This window comes from Temnothorax nylanderi, unplaced genomic scaffold (genome assembly GCF_030848795.1).
Source record: "Temnothorax nylanderi isolate EJ_2023f unplaced genomic scaffold, tnyl_v1.0 TNYL_tig0066_pilon, whole genome shotgun sequence".
Classification (NCBI taxonomy): Eukaryota; Metazoa; Arthropoda; class Insecta; order Hymenoptera; family Formicidae; genus Temnothorax; species Temnothorax nylanderi.
In genome coordinates this window covers 981,426-996,069 of record NW_027249128.1, presented here as the reverse complement: position 1 = coordinate 996,069, position 14,644 = coordinate 981,426, and the positions used below count along the sequence as shown (strand labels likewise).

General features: G+C 38.2%; 1 protein-coding gene and 1 long non-coding RNA gene across 4 annotated transcripts in view; one reads left to right on the top strand and one right to left on the bottom strand.

The window, feature by feature from the left end:
- The window catches only part of Mp (collagen XV/XVIII-type protein multiplexin), a 480,457-nt gene that overhangs the window by 6,370 nt on the left and 459,443 nt on the right, over nt 1-14,644 (bottom strand). For all 3 annotated transcript variants that reach the window (XM_071708353.1, XM_071708354.1, XM_071708355.1), the window contains 9 exons: nt 11,065-11,146; nt 10,149-10,243; nt 9,052-9,228; nt 8,526-8,723; nt 2,332-2,361; nt 1,806-2,175; nt 888-1,279; nt 543-554; nt 123-227 (listed from right to left, as the gene is read on the bottom strand). In XM_071708353.1, coding sequence (XP_071564454.1) covers nt 123-227; nt 543-554; nt 888-1,279; nt 1,806-2,175; nt 2,332-2,361; nt 8,526-8,723; nt 9,052-9,228; nt 10,149-10,243; nt 11,065-11,146 — 1,461 coding nt within the window. The remainder of the gene's footprint in view (nt 1-122; nt 228-542; nt 555-887; nt 1,280-1,805; nt 2,176-2,331; nt 2,362-8,525; nt 8,724-9,051; nt 9,229-10,148; nt 10,244-11,064; nt 11,147-14,644) is intronic.
- The window catches only part of LOC139773703 (uncharacterized), a 266,478-nt gene that overhangs the window by 328 nt on the left and 251,506 nt on the right, over nt 1-14,644 (top strand). The window contains exon 2 of the long non-coding RNA XR_011718406.1: nt 11,534-11,637. This is a non-coding gene — a long non-coding RNA (uncharacterized lncRNA). The remainder of the gene's footprint in view (nt 1-11,533; nt 11,638-14,644) is intronic.

Here is a 14,644-nt window from a genome sequence, read left to right as displayed (position 1 = left end):
TTTTCGCTTTTCGCCGTTTGGTAGGCGCTTGGATTTATAGGTATGTGAAGTTCACGAGAGTTCGTGCACGAGAGAAGTTTACACGAGCGATACCACGACAAGAAACTGGAAGTTATACTTACACCGACAGAAACACCGTAAGGACTCGGTGCGCCAGGTTCTCCCTTTTCTCCCTTGGGTCCCATTGGTCCGCTACTTCCCGGAATTCCAGGAGTCCCAGGACGACCCTGCGGAAGACAGTGACAGATGAATCGCTCGTTTGCGTTTTAATTAACGCAAGGGATTTGGTTGTTGTTGTGACACAGCCGACGTGTAATGATATAATTTTGATCTGCGTTTAAACGTTTAATAAATGTTTTCCTCTCTTAACTGCGGCGCGCGGCGCGGGCGACTTAAATCCGCCTTTAATCTTATAAAAAGATACAAGAAAAAACGCTCGTAATTATCTACCTAAGAATTAAAAAAAAATAATGTTGCATTTAGCGCTTCTGCAGAATTCATATTGTTTCATGCGGCGTGCGGCGGTTTGATTAAAAGCTCACCTTCATCGAGTTCTTCGGTTGGCGTGATGAAAAAGATAAAAATAGCGTTCTTTAGAAATGAGATATCTCAAGATAACGCTATTATAGAATATTTATGATATATGCTGTTGTCAGTAATATTGAATGTTAACGTAGTATTAATAATTGGAATAATATTAAATACTATCGATAATATTGCTATATCATTATTATTATTTTAATATTATTTCATTATTATCTGTCATTTAACATTATTTCACATTATTATTACTTCATTAGTAGCTATTAATTTAGTTAGTTACTATTTGATTAGTAGATTAGTTTTATTATAACGTAAAGTGAGATAATATGAATCAAAGTACATACCATCCATCCTGGTAGACCGATTTCTCCCATAGTTCCTGGTTTTCCGGGAGGACCCACAGGACCAGGCGGACCGGGTCGTCCCCTCCTGCCCCGTTTTCCTTCGGCGCCTTTCTCACCTTTGATGGTGATATAGTCTCCGGAATTGGCGACGGTAGTGGCTCCAGGAGGACCTCTCTCACCTCTCTCACCTTTAGCGCCAGGTATGCCGGCTAATCCTGATACTCCGTCTTTACCCGGTTCGCCTTTATCTCCTTGAGGTCCTTGAATACCGTTTATTCCGGGAATACCAGCTGGCCCGCCGTCACCCTTATCGCCCTTCTCGCCCTTCGTGCCCTTATCACCCTTGTACCCGCGCGCTCCACCATCGCCCTTGTCCCCTTTCGTGCCAAATCCTTGATTAAATATTTGAAATGTTACATTTTGTTGCCCTTCGTCTTGACGCAATAGATATTGAATTTCTTCATCGTGAGAAAACATCTTTAATAATCCTTAGTTTCAGCTGGAGAGTCATATCTGATATTGTATAAAATAGCAAAGAAAATCGAGAGAAATTGTCTCTTGGCTTTTTATTATATATTTTTTAAGTCTTATCGTTTCATTCATTAAGAAATAATAATAAAATAATATAAACATAAGTAATAAATAATAGAATTGCCAATGCTTTTATAAAGCAATTATAATATCATTTACTTAATTTTATTTAATATTTTATTAATGTCAGACTGACTTTGTCGTAATTTCGTAGTTAAGACTAATAGAACACTTAATGAAAAAATTTCGGATAACTATTTACTTGTTATATAAAAGGTAACGTTGCGCGAAAAAAAAGCAATAATGAAATAAATGGATTATAGAATGAATATTGGATTAAATTCGATATTGCTGTGTATAAAGAAAAACCTTTATATCTGCTCTCACCTAAATCTCCCACATTTATGCCACCATTGCCACCGGATCCGCCCACACCCGGTGGACCGGGTGGTCCTGGAGATCCCAGTTTTCCTTCAGGTCCCGTGTCACCCTTAGCTCCCTTCTCCGCCGGTCGTCCGTTTTCACCGGGTGCACCAGGCAACCCAGGTGAACCGGGCGCGCCAGGTTCACCCTTGAAACCCTGAATTCCTCTAGGACCGTCTTTCCCATGATCGCCCTTGGCACCTTTGTGCCCGGGTTCGCCTTTGATACCTTTGGATCCGGGTATTCCAGACTCGCCTTTAGGCCCGGGATTTCCTGAAATGCCCGGCTCACCCTTTTGTCCTGGAAGTCCTGGCCTCATTGTGATACCTTCCGGCTAGATAGACAAGTATTTAAACAAGAGATTATTTTATGTGTAATTGATGAAGTTACACACGTGAACTATTTGTTAGGATCTTATAAGTTGGAAAAGGAATTTCAAGTACGGGGAAGGTATTTACGACGCAATCAGAATGCTCCGGTTCGTACTCACTCTGTAAATATTTCGAGGTTTCCAACTGGGCTGCATGCGCATAATAATCGAAATTTCCCCGTTAGATCGTTGGAATAACGTTGCGAGACTGAAAGCCTTGCGGGCCGGCCTGACACTGCCGTCTATACGTTTGCATCGCCATTGATTAGCAGTGAACAATTGTTGTGCGAACAATTGTTGATGGCGCGTGATTCGCAATAGCTTTAGCGTAAAGCGTAAATCAAATCGCGCGATAGAATCGTAAGTGCGAATTTCATTCTTAAATAGGCAAGTTTCCTTCGCTCGATATGTAATTTGAATTTTGTCAAAAATGAGGTAAGGCATGTGCAAAATAACGAAAGGAGATTTTCTCTTATTTCTTTGAAACGTTCTAATTTATTAGAAAATATAAATAATGTGTGGGTGTTAGAAAAATAATTATTCATCATAAGTATACATGTACTTTATATACCTAAATGTTTCAAAGATTGCATACGTAACTAAGCTATGTTATTTAGAAGTTTTATTTAATCGAGATTAAAATTAGAAATGAATATGCTGTATCATTTATGAATATCTCATGTTTGGAACGATTCTATGTGCGAGGAAAGATTAATTATCACTCGGTAATTCATGATACTCAGTAGATTCTTTAAATCGAACGAAATATGTTAGTATATACAGAAAATACTTTCAAACTCTTTTTTTTTTAATATTTTCTTCCTGTCGCCTGGATTCTGAGGCGATTATTCTCTTTTTCGCATTAGTACGGCATTTCGCTATAAATCATGTCGCTGCGATTTCTGTATATCTATATATCAGTGCCACCGTTCGTTTCATAGCTCGTCATATCTATTCAGAGCTTCTCACGAACGGTTTGAAACTTTTAGACTTCTTCGGCTATTGATAGAGCAACGATATATATACAGCTTCTTTCCCATTTTTTATATTTACAAACTACATATATGGGCGTATACATATATGTCGTTCTCCTTCTTTATAAAATTATGAGAATTATTTATGTATCCATTTTATTATTTTGTAATAAATGATTTGTTGTTTGGAAACATGTTAGCAAATAACGACACTATTTGGTTTAATTAACGACATGCTTCGCAATTCATTAATGTTTCATATTGATATTGTGTATGCACCTAGTGTTTGCTATTTGCACATTTATACAATTAATATTTAACGGGTCCTGTTCGTAGTGAAATTCATCCAGACCTCTCTCTCTCTCTCTCTCTCTCTCTCTCTCTCTCTCTCTCTCTCTCTCTCTCTCTCTCTTCAAGTCGTAAAATTAGGTAGTTCATCCTGTATATATTTTTCTGTTAGAATTCAATGGCATTTTATTCGCGCGCACTGAATTCTACTCTCTACCATGTATATAGCACATACCTATAAATCCGCTTCTACTTTAAAGCAGTTCTCTGGCGGTAATACATCGTGGTGTGGCCTTAATACAATTTCCGAATTTTCTCTTCCACTCGGTTCTGTTCATTCAAATTCCAGTCCGCGCGATCGCTCTCACTGGGAAACATCTGCCGAACCGATCGGCGCCCGCACACAAATGCACACATCGAAACGCGCGAACATCTGAATTGAGTATTATTGGCCCGTCTTCAACGACATTCCGGGACGCAACACCCGCGCATCTCCAAGCCTTCCTTCCTTCCTTCCTACCTGGCATACACCTAGCCGGCACATGCAGTAGGCAGCCTAGAAATTGGTTTCTGTATTCCCCGGGGAAATCGGGCTCTCGCACATCCGAGGAAGGACCGGTGCGAGGCGGGGTCACGTAAGATAACCGTTACTGTGTGCGTGTGCGCGCGCGGGTATCTGTCTTTGCATGAATTGTCTCGACGACAAGGTTACTCTACCGTACAGTATTTAGGCCTTGTTCAGATACGTACTCGTACTCTAAATCGTTCCATTTGGATTCTGTATTTCCGCGATCGAGCAGTGACGATTGAGTTATTTGTAGACCGAACCGATCCTGATGTTCTTTAGTGCTTCGTATTGCGGAGATTGAAATAATTTTAAGGAGATTCTAAATGTGTTACCATCCGCAATAACGTAAAAGTCGAAATCGAATCAATCGAAACTGAAAAATATCATAAATATATTATATGATTAAATGTACGAGTTAAAATCTATAATTTAATACTCTTCCAACGCCTATTAAGAAAGACTCAAATAATCTGTAAGTATTTAAAAACTACATACGTCTGACGTTTTCACATCAAGCAGAGAATCTATCATTAAAGAATACAGGTAAAAGAATACACATGATATCGTTAAGTTTTAATTTAGATCTTTTTCATACTGTTCAGTTTTCATTAAATGAGATACAAGCATGTTTGATGGGAGATAGATTAAATCCTTTTTGGAAAAAGATTAATAAATGCGAGGAACGTTTTTTTTTGTTAAAATCAACAATTGCGAATATTATAACAATTTGAACGCCATCTGCTTCTTGAGAATCTTTATCAATGACGTACATCCGTCCGGGCGCTAAGTAGGAATTAACTACTAGCAGCACAGTTCTATTGTTTCAGATCGTCCTATATTCAACGACATAGTATATCCGACTGTATAGATCGTTATGTTGCAGTTGCAGCTCGTAGTTTTCCTCGTTTCCTAAGCAAAGCTGCAAGCTTATCGATTCGTTATGTCGTAAAGACATATGTCTCTTTTATAGTTGCTTGAATCATTGATATTGCCGCATTGTCACAATGTGAGAATTTATTGCGCGTAGATAGATATGACGTGTATATAATCTAATTCGCGAAGTAATCATTTTTCCCATTTTTCTGCTCAATTCTTTATAAGAAAGAACCTGTATAAGCGAAATGAGATTTAGGATTTGCCACGTATAACTTCATATTCAAAATAAAAATACTCTCCATCTCTGGGGATTTATTTAGATTAGAATCAAATATGAAATCGTTCTTTGAGATTATCGTATCGACATGTCTATATTATGTTATCATCTCGTGTGTTTTTTAGATTAATAATAAAGTTTAATAAAATTTGAAATTGTCATATGATATCAAACAGATTAAGTGCTCACAATAAGCGATAGAATTTAATCGAAGAATTATATAATATTATACATTAATGACATTTATCGAATTTATTTATCATAATATAAAATTCGAATATATAATAATCCTGCGATGGATTATTATCCGGAGTACGATTGCAACAGCAGGAAGTTCCCAATGTTTCCCGCGCTCTCAGCTCCGAAAGTAACGAGATTTTTCCTCCGCTCTGCGACGTCTCAACAATTACCAGGCTAGGTCAACTCGGCTTTTTTTCCGGCGGTGTAACATTTGGAAGCGTGCCACCGGCATGAAAACAGAAAACCGTAACGCGCGGCACTGCATTCTCTCTCTCTCTCTCTTTTTTGTCCTTTTATTTTTTTACATCTTCGTAACCGGGCATGAGGGTGGGATAAATATTGCGTCACCGCCGATCTTTCAGCGATATGCGGGTGCATCCGCGTCACAAGTTTATGTCGTTGATAAAGCGGAGCGATTCGGTTCGATAGCGCGGCGATGATGCCCTCCGTTCTGCCACACCGCTCGCCACTATATTTTTGCGCGACGTCGCCGTCGTTGCGCTTTCCACCGCGAAAACCGCGTAACAAGAGAACAAGGTGAAAAACGACCACATCTCTGGGGGTAAATTGACGGTTTGAGGTGCGACAGGATCGTTACGTTCCCGCGACAGCACGGAGATTTCTTTTCTCTCCCGTGGCCAGAAACGGTTTCAGGAATTGAACCACTACCGCTGACTTTGACAGCGCGGAATATCAATCTTGAGTAGATTTAGCTCGTTCTATGCAGCGCTACTCGAGCATTGCTAAAATCGATGTTTGCCCCAAAGTTATTGCAAGTTGGAAAACATCGGAAAAGATGATAAAGGTATTCCAAATGTAGAATACTGGAAAAGTAATAAAAGCAAAATTGAAAAAAAACTTGTGATTATTACATGATAGCGCGAGGAACAAAAAAATAAGATGACGAAATTATATTCAATGGACAATATTCATGTTTCGTTTTGTTAGATATTATGCTTATAGCAAATATAATAATAGCAAATATGATAGATAATAAAAACAATAAAGTTGTTTTCTTTCACTTCTAGCACCAGTCTTTTTACTTTTTCATTATCGGGCGAATATTCTTTTATACTCTTTGAAACGTTATAGCTATCGTTACGGAGAAAGTTGGAAATGTTGCAACTATACTTCGTTGCAAGGTCGGACGAAGAAAAGAGTTTTGTTTATCGGGGAAAAATGTGGGAAGAGAGGTCTGCCGTGCAGCATCCCCGAAATCACATTCATTCATACAAAACTCACGCTAAAACTTTTACTGCCGTTAATATCGCATATATGTAGATGTATTGCTCTACGCTGTACACCGTTTTAATATCGCAGGCCTGTCAGCGCGATTCGGGACCATTTTTGTAGCTGGCAAAAAAACCTAGTGAGATTCGCCGCGTTTTTACTTTTTAAGAATGGGTCGGGACAAACCGCAATGAAATAGGGAGAGAAAGCGAGAAAGAGAGAGGATATTCAACGGGAAACGCGAACGAGAAAAGGGAGGAGGCTGAGGATCGGACTTACAGCTTGGCCGTTATTACGTGCACAGTTTCTTATTCCCCGCGGGGCGATACGCGTTCCATTCCTATTCAACGAATTTCTTGTCGAGTGGGGACAGGATCGCTGTAGTTGTCGTTTCGGTACACGTAAAAGCGGTTGCATGGGGAGCAGTATACCGCGACGTGCCCGACGGTGGTTTGGAATACACCTTTGCGTGCATTTTCATGCACTTCGAAATGCGATAGCATGGAATAGTAATAATAACTCAATAACTAGATAAAGATATAAATTGGATCGTCTAGATCTATAGGAACATCGAAATTCCTTATACGATTAATGTCATAAATATCCTTTATCCCATAATGTAATTTCGTTAATTTAATTTCGGTCTTTTATATTGAATAATAAAAATCTAGGAGATGTAACAAGTGCTACGTTGTGCGTCTCGATTGAAACTCATCGTTCCTCAAAACTAAAATTGCGCATTTTTTTTTCAAATATAACTCAAATAACAGAATTATTCGCAACGCGAACAATTCTTATTATACAATTTGTCTGAGAAAAGTTTATTTAAAAAGATGAGCCCATTTCCTGTTATTTTAACAAATATTAAATATTCGTTCAAGTAGTTTTCAGTTTTCATATAATCCGCAATGATAAACCGCAAATATGAAGAAGAAAAATGGTTAACTGGGATACTTTGCTGAGTTGATATACAGTGGATGGCGTCGAATGCGATGTTTAAATAGCATACTTTTGATAATAGCTCGACGATTCCGCGAGAGAAGATATGGCCCTCCATTTCCCTCCGAGTTTCTCGCTGCCGCGTGTCCATTTCGGGAAAATAGCGAATAATACGACTGAGCTAGATTCATACGAGGATAATGAAAATTTCTTGAATGGAGATACTTATCTACTTATTATAGCGACGACTTCGTACGGTCGAGCGCGCTTGAATTTCCTCTACTTCGCAGTAATCGCGTACACAATAAATGTTCTCCTCTAGCAAATTTCTCAATGTCATATCTCTTGCGTTAACATTACCCTTCCATTCGTCCGGTCTTCGTTTTCATGTCACTGTTATATCCAGCAGAAACCATTTAGGCAAACATTCCGCTTTTCCTTCTAGCTTCTCTCTCAGTTGACGATAATAGAATATATTAAATTTTTAATTCCATAACGATGACAATAGTCATTCGCTGTTATTATTCCAAATGTGTAGTTGTATCATTTATATAAATAGCTTACACACAAAAGCTTTATATAATGTTGCATCATTCGTAGGTACTTTGTTGAAAGAATGCAATTTCTTATTTAATAAAGTATAAAAGATAAAGATTTTTTTAGATAACCGTTATCGTCGTATCCTTTCCCGTTACAATATACGCGACCATTGGTGGTTAACAATAATAGAAAGTATATACGAATCTCAATGAAAGTTTTATACAATTTATCGTATCGCGCCAGTAGCGAATATAAAGAAAATCTCGCGGGGATAAGCAGAAATGGCGAATGTAAGCCGCGGAGAAGGCGCCGGAGAAAATATTTTAACTTGGCTTTCGGCCTCGGCATGACAGATCATATTCAAGCGTGGCAATCTACTTACGTCATAGCCAGAAAATTCTCCTTTTCCGGGCGGCCCCGGCGGACCTTGCGCACCCTTTTCACCGGCTATTCCATCCCGACCTGGTTCACCCTTCTGACCTTGAGGACCTTCCGGCCCCGCTATTCCAATATCACCCTTGTCACCTTTAGCCCCGGACGAACCCTGCTGTCCTCTTTCCCCTGGCGGTCCTGCCGCACCCTGAAATCGAGACATTAATTAAGCATAATGCAGTTGTGCATAACGGTATCCAGCCGATGAACAAATGCGCCGAAAGTGATATAGTTTTCCAAAAACTATTAAGGAAAAGAACTAGAAAAGAGAATTTAAGAAGTTCTGTAATTTAAACAAAAAAAACGATTTAAAAAATTTGTTTTTTACAATTTCAATATTCGTTACATTGTTAGATGTCTTTAGATATATGTATGTATAAAGATGTTATATTAAAATTAGTCATAAGTAGCTTAAATATATATCACTTTTAGTGCTTTCATTAAATCTTAAAGATCGTGAGAATGAGAATCATTACCGTGAGGCCCATTAGACCCTGCTTGCCTTCCTGTCCGGGTACTCCTGGCTCACCCTTCGGCCCTTGTATCATCTTTGGCATCGTAAAGGAAGACATTAAGGCCGTGGCGTTGCAGGTGCAAGTGCCGGGGTCTCCCTTCTGACCAGGTGGTCCCTGTGGTATCTTCATTTGCCAATCCTTGAAATATAAATAGGTTTAACGTGTTGCTATTGTAATTTAATACCGCTTTAGCACATCAGTTATAATAGCGTTTACGACTAAGTATCAGTAAACTATTTGTTGCAATAATGAACAAAGCGGTACAATCAAGTTCTGACGGTGTCTAAAAGCAAATACGCATGTACACCGCGTACCAATAACAGCGGAAGATGGTAAGCACCGTGAAAGCGGCTTTAGTGTAATCAGTGTTACATGCGACAGGCGCCGGTTCTCCGGTGTCGATGCTAAATTGACTCACGCGAATAACAAGATAAATGAGTGATCCCGGATTCAGGCGCATTCAGGCCGCCTTCAATATCATACCCGCGCTCGGATCTGCGGACGCGATCGCGGTCCCTACAGTTAATATAACGAGATGTCTACACCTATATAGAAAACACAGATACCTTTCCCGACTAATAAAATCTTGTATACTACGATATATAGCTAAATAGAATAGTATAATCTAACAATCCACGTATAATTCTATGCATATTTTGGATAAATTTTGAAATAAGATAAAGTATAGAGAGTTTATATTTCTCAATTAATTATATATGTATATACATAATATATTATTATAAACAATTTGTTGTCTTATTTCTTTCACGTTTTATCGCAAATAAATACACACTTATGGATAATAATTACAAAATAGATGGCCACAATAGTAACTATGATAAAATAAAGGTAATCATATAATTCTCATTAATTTGGATAAAGTTATTCCAATTATGATAATAATTTCAACCAATAATTCAATTAAATCGTTATTAATTATTCAACTGTATCGATTTAGGTATTATAGGAGAAAGCACAAGAAATAACATCTTTTTTGTGATTGTTTATCTTGAGATTAGTCTATGAAAAAAAGTTTGTTGATTGAATAATGCACTCACCTCGTCGCGACCAGGCGGGCCAGGAGGCCCCGGGGGACCCCTGACGCTCTCGCCCTTTTCCCCTTTGTCACCCTTCTCGCCTTTCGGACCTTTATCTGAAAAAGAACACATGCGCCGCCATAAGTCCACGCAACTTCGTCGCTCTCTGTTTTGACACGCCAGGGTGATTTATGCGCGCGAAAAGTAGATTAAAAAAGTTTGCTTCATATTTTATCATCGTTTCTTCGACGCGATACCTCCGAAGTCGACGCGCGACGTCGCGCATCGACGTCGGCTATAGCGAAATTAATAAACGATTTTTAACATGCCGCCCTATCTTTACTAAGCTAGGGATGTAGGATTAAAAAAAAAAGAAAGAAGATATTGCGATGTGTCAGTGCATTGATTAATTGGAAAACTGTCAGACTAAAACTGTCCCAAAATACTGATACGATATATTGATATTTTGAGATAGTTCGAATATCCTCGCAATAAATTAGAAAAATATCGCGAGCGTGACAAAAGATAATAAAAAATATATCCGATTAAGTACGAAAGAAAAAAATTGATTTACATTTCTCAATATAAAAGAATGAAAATCTTGTAACTACAAATAAATACACATTAGGTGTGATGAGAGATGAAAAAAATAGAAATACCGAATTAGCAGTATCGATCGTTTGATTAAAAAATATCGAGGCAGAATGATTTTCATTAATTTGGATTTTAATTAATTTGAAATCTAAAAGACAAGAGGCACGGATAATTTCATAAATTGATTTCTTCCATGCGTCTCTAGTTACACATATGACATCGTATACATTGGATATATATATCTTCTAAATAATCTAAATTGTTAGAACATAATTCAATAAAGCGTTATATTTTATGAGCGGTTGAAAAATTGCTAGTGCGGCTATTTGATGACCTTACTCACAATCTGGATTCGGAGGCGGAGGCGTGATGAATGGCGGTGGGTTACTCTCTTCGCTTTTGTCTTCGTCCGCATCTCGACTGATCTGAAAATGTATCACAAGCAGTGCCGATAAGATCGGATTACGCTATCTCGTTAGCGATACATAATAGAACGATTATTGACGTCGTTGTCGCCGTTGTTGATTGCTAATTCAGGATTCCGTGCAGGCAAACGAGTAAACAGCGTATACTTTTTTATTTATAGCACTTAGTTGCGATGAGGCTAGCGAAGCAGCGATCGATTTACCGATTAGTTATTTTAAATGCAAATTGCAGATATATATTAAATCACAATGTTATTAAAGCAGTACGCTGAAATGTATCGACTGTTCTCAATTAGTTTCGCAAAGAGGCGATAAATATATTTGCGAATTGCTCATTTAATGTCATTGAAATTCAGGAAATTGCAATAATCGGATTTATTTTTGCAGATGGTGTCAGATGCTGTGACGAAGGGTGAGAATTAAGATCGATCTGAAGTTTACTATCTACAAGATGGAATCTAAAAGCTGAGACGTGAAGAGTAGAGCGTAATGTAAGTAATAAAATTTAATGTTACTAATATATACGCAATGAAATAATCTTAGGTAATGTGCGATATTATTCTTACGTTTCATCATATCCCAACTGTCACGACTGCCATCGCAAATTGTTAGTCAGTAGTATAAATGATCGCATGCGCCAGTTGTGTGAACAATGCAATGTCCAAGTAAAGTTCCTCAGACGTGATACCGGACCTGTCTTGTACGTTAAAAGCGAATAATACATCAAGCAGTGACGGTGATTAATGAAGTTCCAAGCCAATCAGGCAGTATGGTTAGCACACATGACACCAGCCCTAAGTGTTTTCCGATAATTATCGGTAACGACGGCGCGACGCTTTATCGGGCTGAGTCGACGTCCGGTTAGGATTTTTCGGAGATCGAACGCGTTCTTGCGTTATTACAAAAATTACTTCTTATTTCCGTTATCAGAAATCTGTTAAATTCGTTCAAATATGCCAAAGATATAATTTCCGATTTTATTCATATTTATTATTATTATTTATTATATAGATATATAAATTTACAAACGCACCGAACCTATATGCATATATCACTAAAGCAGAAAAACATGATATTTATCTCTTTCTGCTTGCGTAAAAAAAGCACGCGTTATATTTCATTTCTATAATAACTAGATGACAACTCGCAATATAATTCGGTTTTTGATTCGGTTCGATTTAGTCATTTTAAATGGAGTTATTCATGGCCACTCGTGTAGTGTTGTATATGAACTTAAACAGTTCAATCTTTCCAAACTATTATTTATTATAAACTAATATTGTTTTTGACAATCCAATATTTTTTGAAACAATTTAATGAAAGAAAACTTCATAGCGGGTCGTATTTCTCGTTACAATAAAGATTCTGATTTTTTTGATTGAGGATTTTGTAACATTTTTTTAACGTACGTTTTTAGTTACGTTGCATATTCGAACACTACAAACACGTGCACGCGCGAACAAAAAATACATTTGTCGCATCTGTCGCGCTACTGCAATAACGTGTAGTATCGAATAAAACAAAAGGAGTATCCTCAGCATTCTATTCGTATGTAACTTACATTTATTGTACACGTTTTGCTTATTTTACGCTACGGTGGATTTATAATTTCGCATTTAAATTAGCATCATTTGTTATTAGGGGCATAACAGTTATTTACGAGTACAATGCATTCATATAATGAGAATTTAGAAAATAAAACAACAATAACGCGTAAATAAACGTTATAATACGTTATAATGAAGAGCTACAGAGCGAATTTTGTTATTATATATTGTAACATTTGCACAAAAGATACCTCGAGGCTGTTAATCGAGTGTTATCTCACTTTTATATATTCGTCTGACTGTCAGAATTTATAGCGTATATAATAATAATAATAATAATCCGCGATTCTTATGCGCTATTTCGATATTCGCTCGACTACGCGAGATTTACGGCGCGCGGTCGGCGTAGTTTGAATAATTATATGTATTTCGACGTACACGGGGTTACATCGCGAACCGAAAACGTGTGCGCTGGGAATACGAGCGGGGTTTCAGTTTCGGCGAGAGAGAACGAGAGAGAGAGAGAGAGAGAGAGAGAGAGAGAGAGAGAGAGAGAGAGAAGTTTCAGCCAGCCGCTACGCGGAACTCGTCATGTTTAATTCCCCCGTGCCTTTTTTCCTTCCTATATACCGCTCACGATGGTGGAATTACGCGGGCGTGCACGCATCTGCACGTACACGCGCGTACAGAACCAAGGAAACGGCCGGCACCGTAACACCTGCCGCACGATCGCAGTAACACGTAATGTCACGACGACACGTCGCTCCCGCGCGAACGCTCCAGGCGTTACCATCGAAATCGTTCACCCGGTACATACCCTGATCAGCTCTCCCATGCACGACCGCGTCTTTGCATCCCGCCATCGTACATTCCCGGGGCTTTCCGCGAGAGTGGGATTTTACGGGTGAAATAAATTCCGCTCTTCTCCGCGCGCGAAGAAAAGCTCCCCCGTGCGCGAGCCCGCCGCGACTGAACTTCGACTGAATTTCCGGGCGAGCGCAAGCGGGAAGATTCCGCGAAGGATTCGGGATGATGCGGGATTGCTATCATAAGAATACGCATTTACCGTTATTTGTTCGATGTATCTCGTGAACTCTGCAGTTGGACCGGATAAACGTCGGATCGACTCACGGAGTTGATCGTTAGATATGTTACCTACAATATCGAACATGGCTTTCTGCTCGATTACTAACTACTGAGCAGTGAAAAACAAGTGATATTTTTTTTAACATAACATTAAATGCAGTTCTAGCTTCTGTTAGCTCGAAATGTCACTCTGTATGCAATTGTTGTATAAAAATGACAAATTGAAATAGCAATAAGATTCATATATACATAATATTAACTATGCCTAATGTAAAGATATCCATTGGAAAGCTCAGCATAATGCTTGTAATAGATAGCATTTAATATTCTTAAATAATATTTTAATAGAATTTTTTTAATAGTTTTCAATCTTTAGATACGGAGAAAATTTTGGAAATAAAATTGATGTTCTATAAAGTAAAATCAGAACGGAAATCATAATTAAGTTAGCAAGCTAAAAAAAATACATGAGATATTCAAGTAAGTCATATTGCACTCAAATACGATTTAATTGCTCGTTTAACTACTCGATATTTAACTACCCGTCATATCAAAGATTTATTATTACATGTCGCGATGTATTGGGAGGGAAAGAGAGAGATTGGTAAAAACATATTTCAAAATTTCGCGATATTTTTTAGCAAAGTCGACAAAATTGACAATCATTTCCGATGGATGAAATGATATCGTGGTATATGTAATGCGGATCGTATTGATCTAATGAATTTAGCAAACGGTAAAAGCACCGGAAACTAGGTCGAAGACGAGTTCATCAAAATGCTATTGGTCTGATACGGATCACCAGTCACTGTGACACAAACTACTGCCTCAACTTCTAGAAAGGCGGTACACTCGGCATACATAG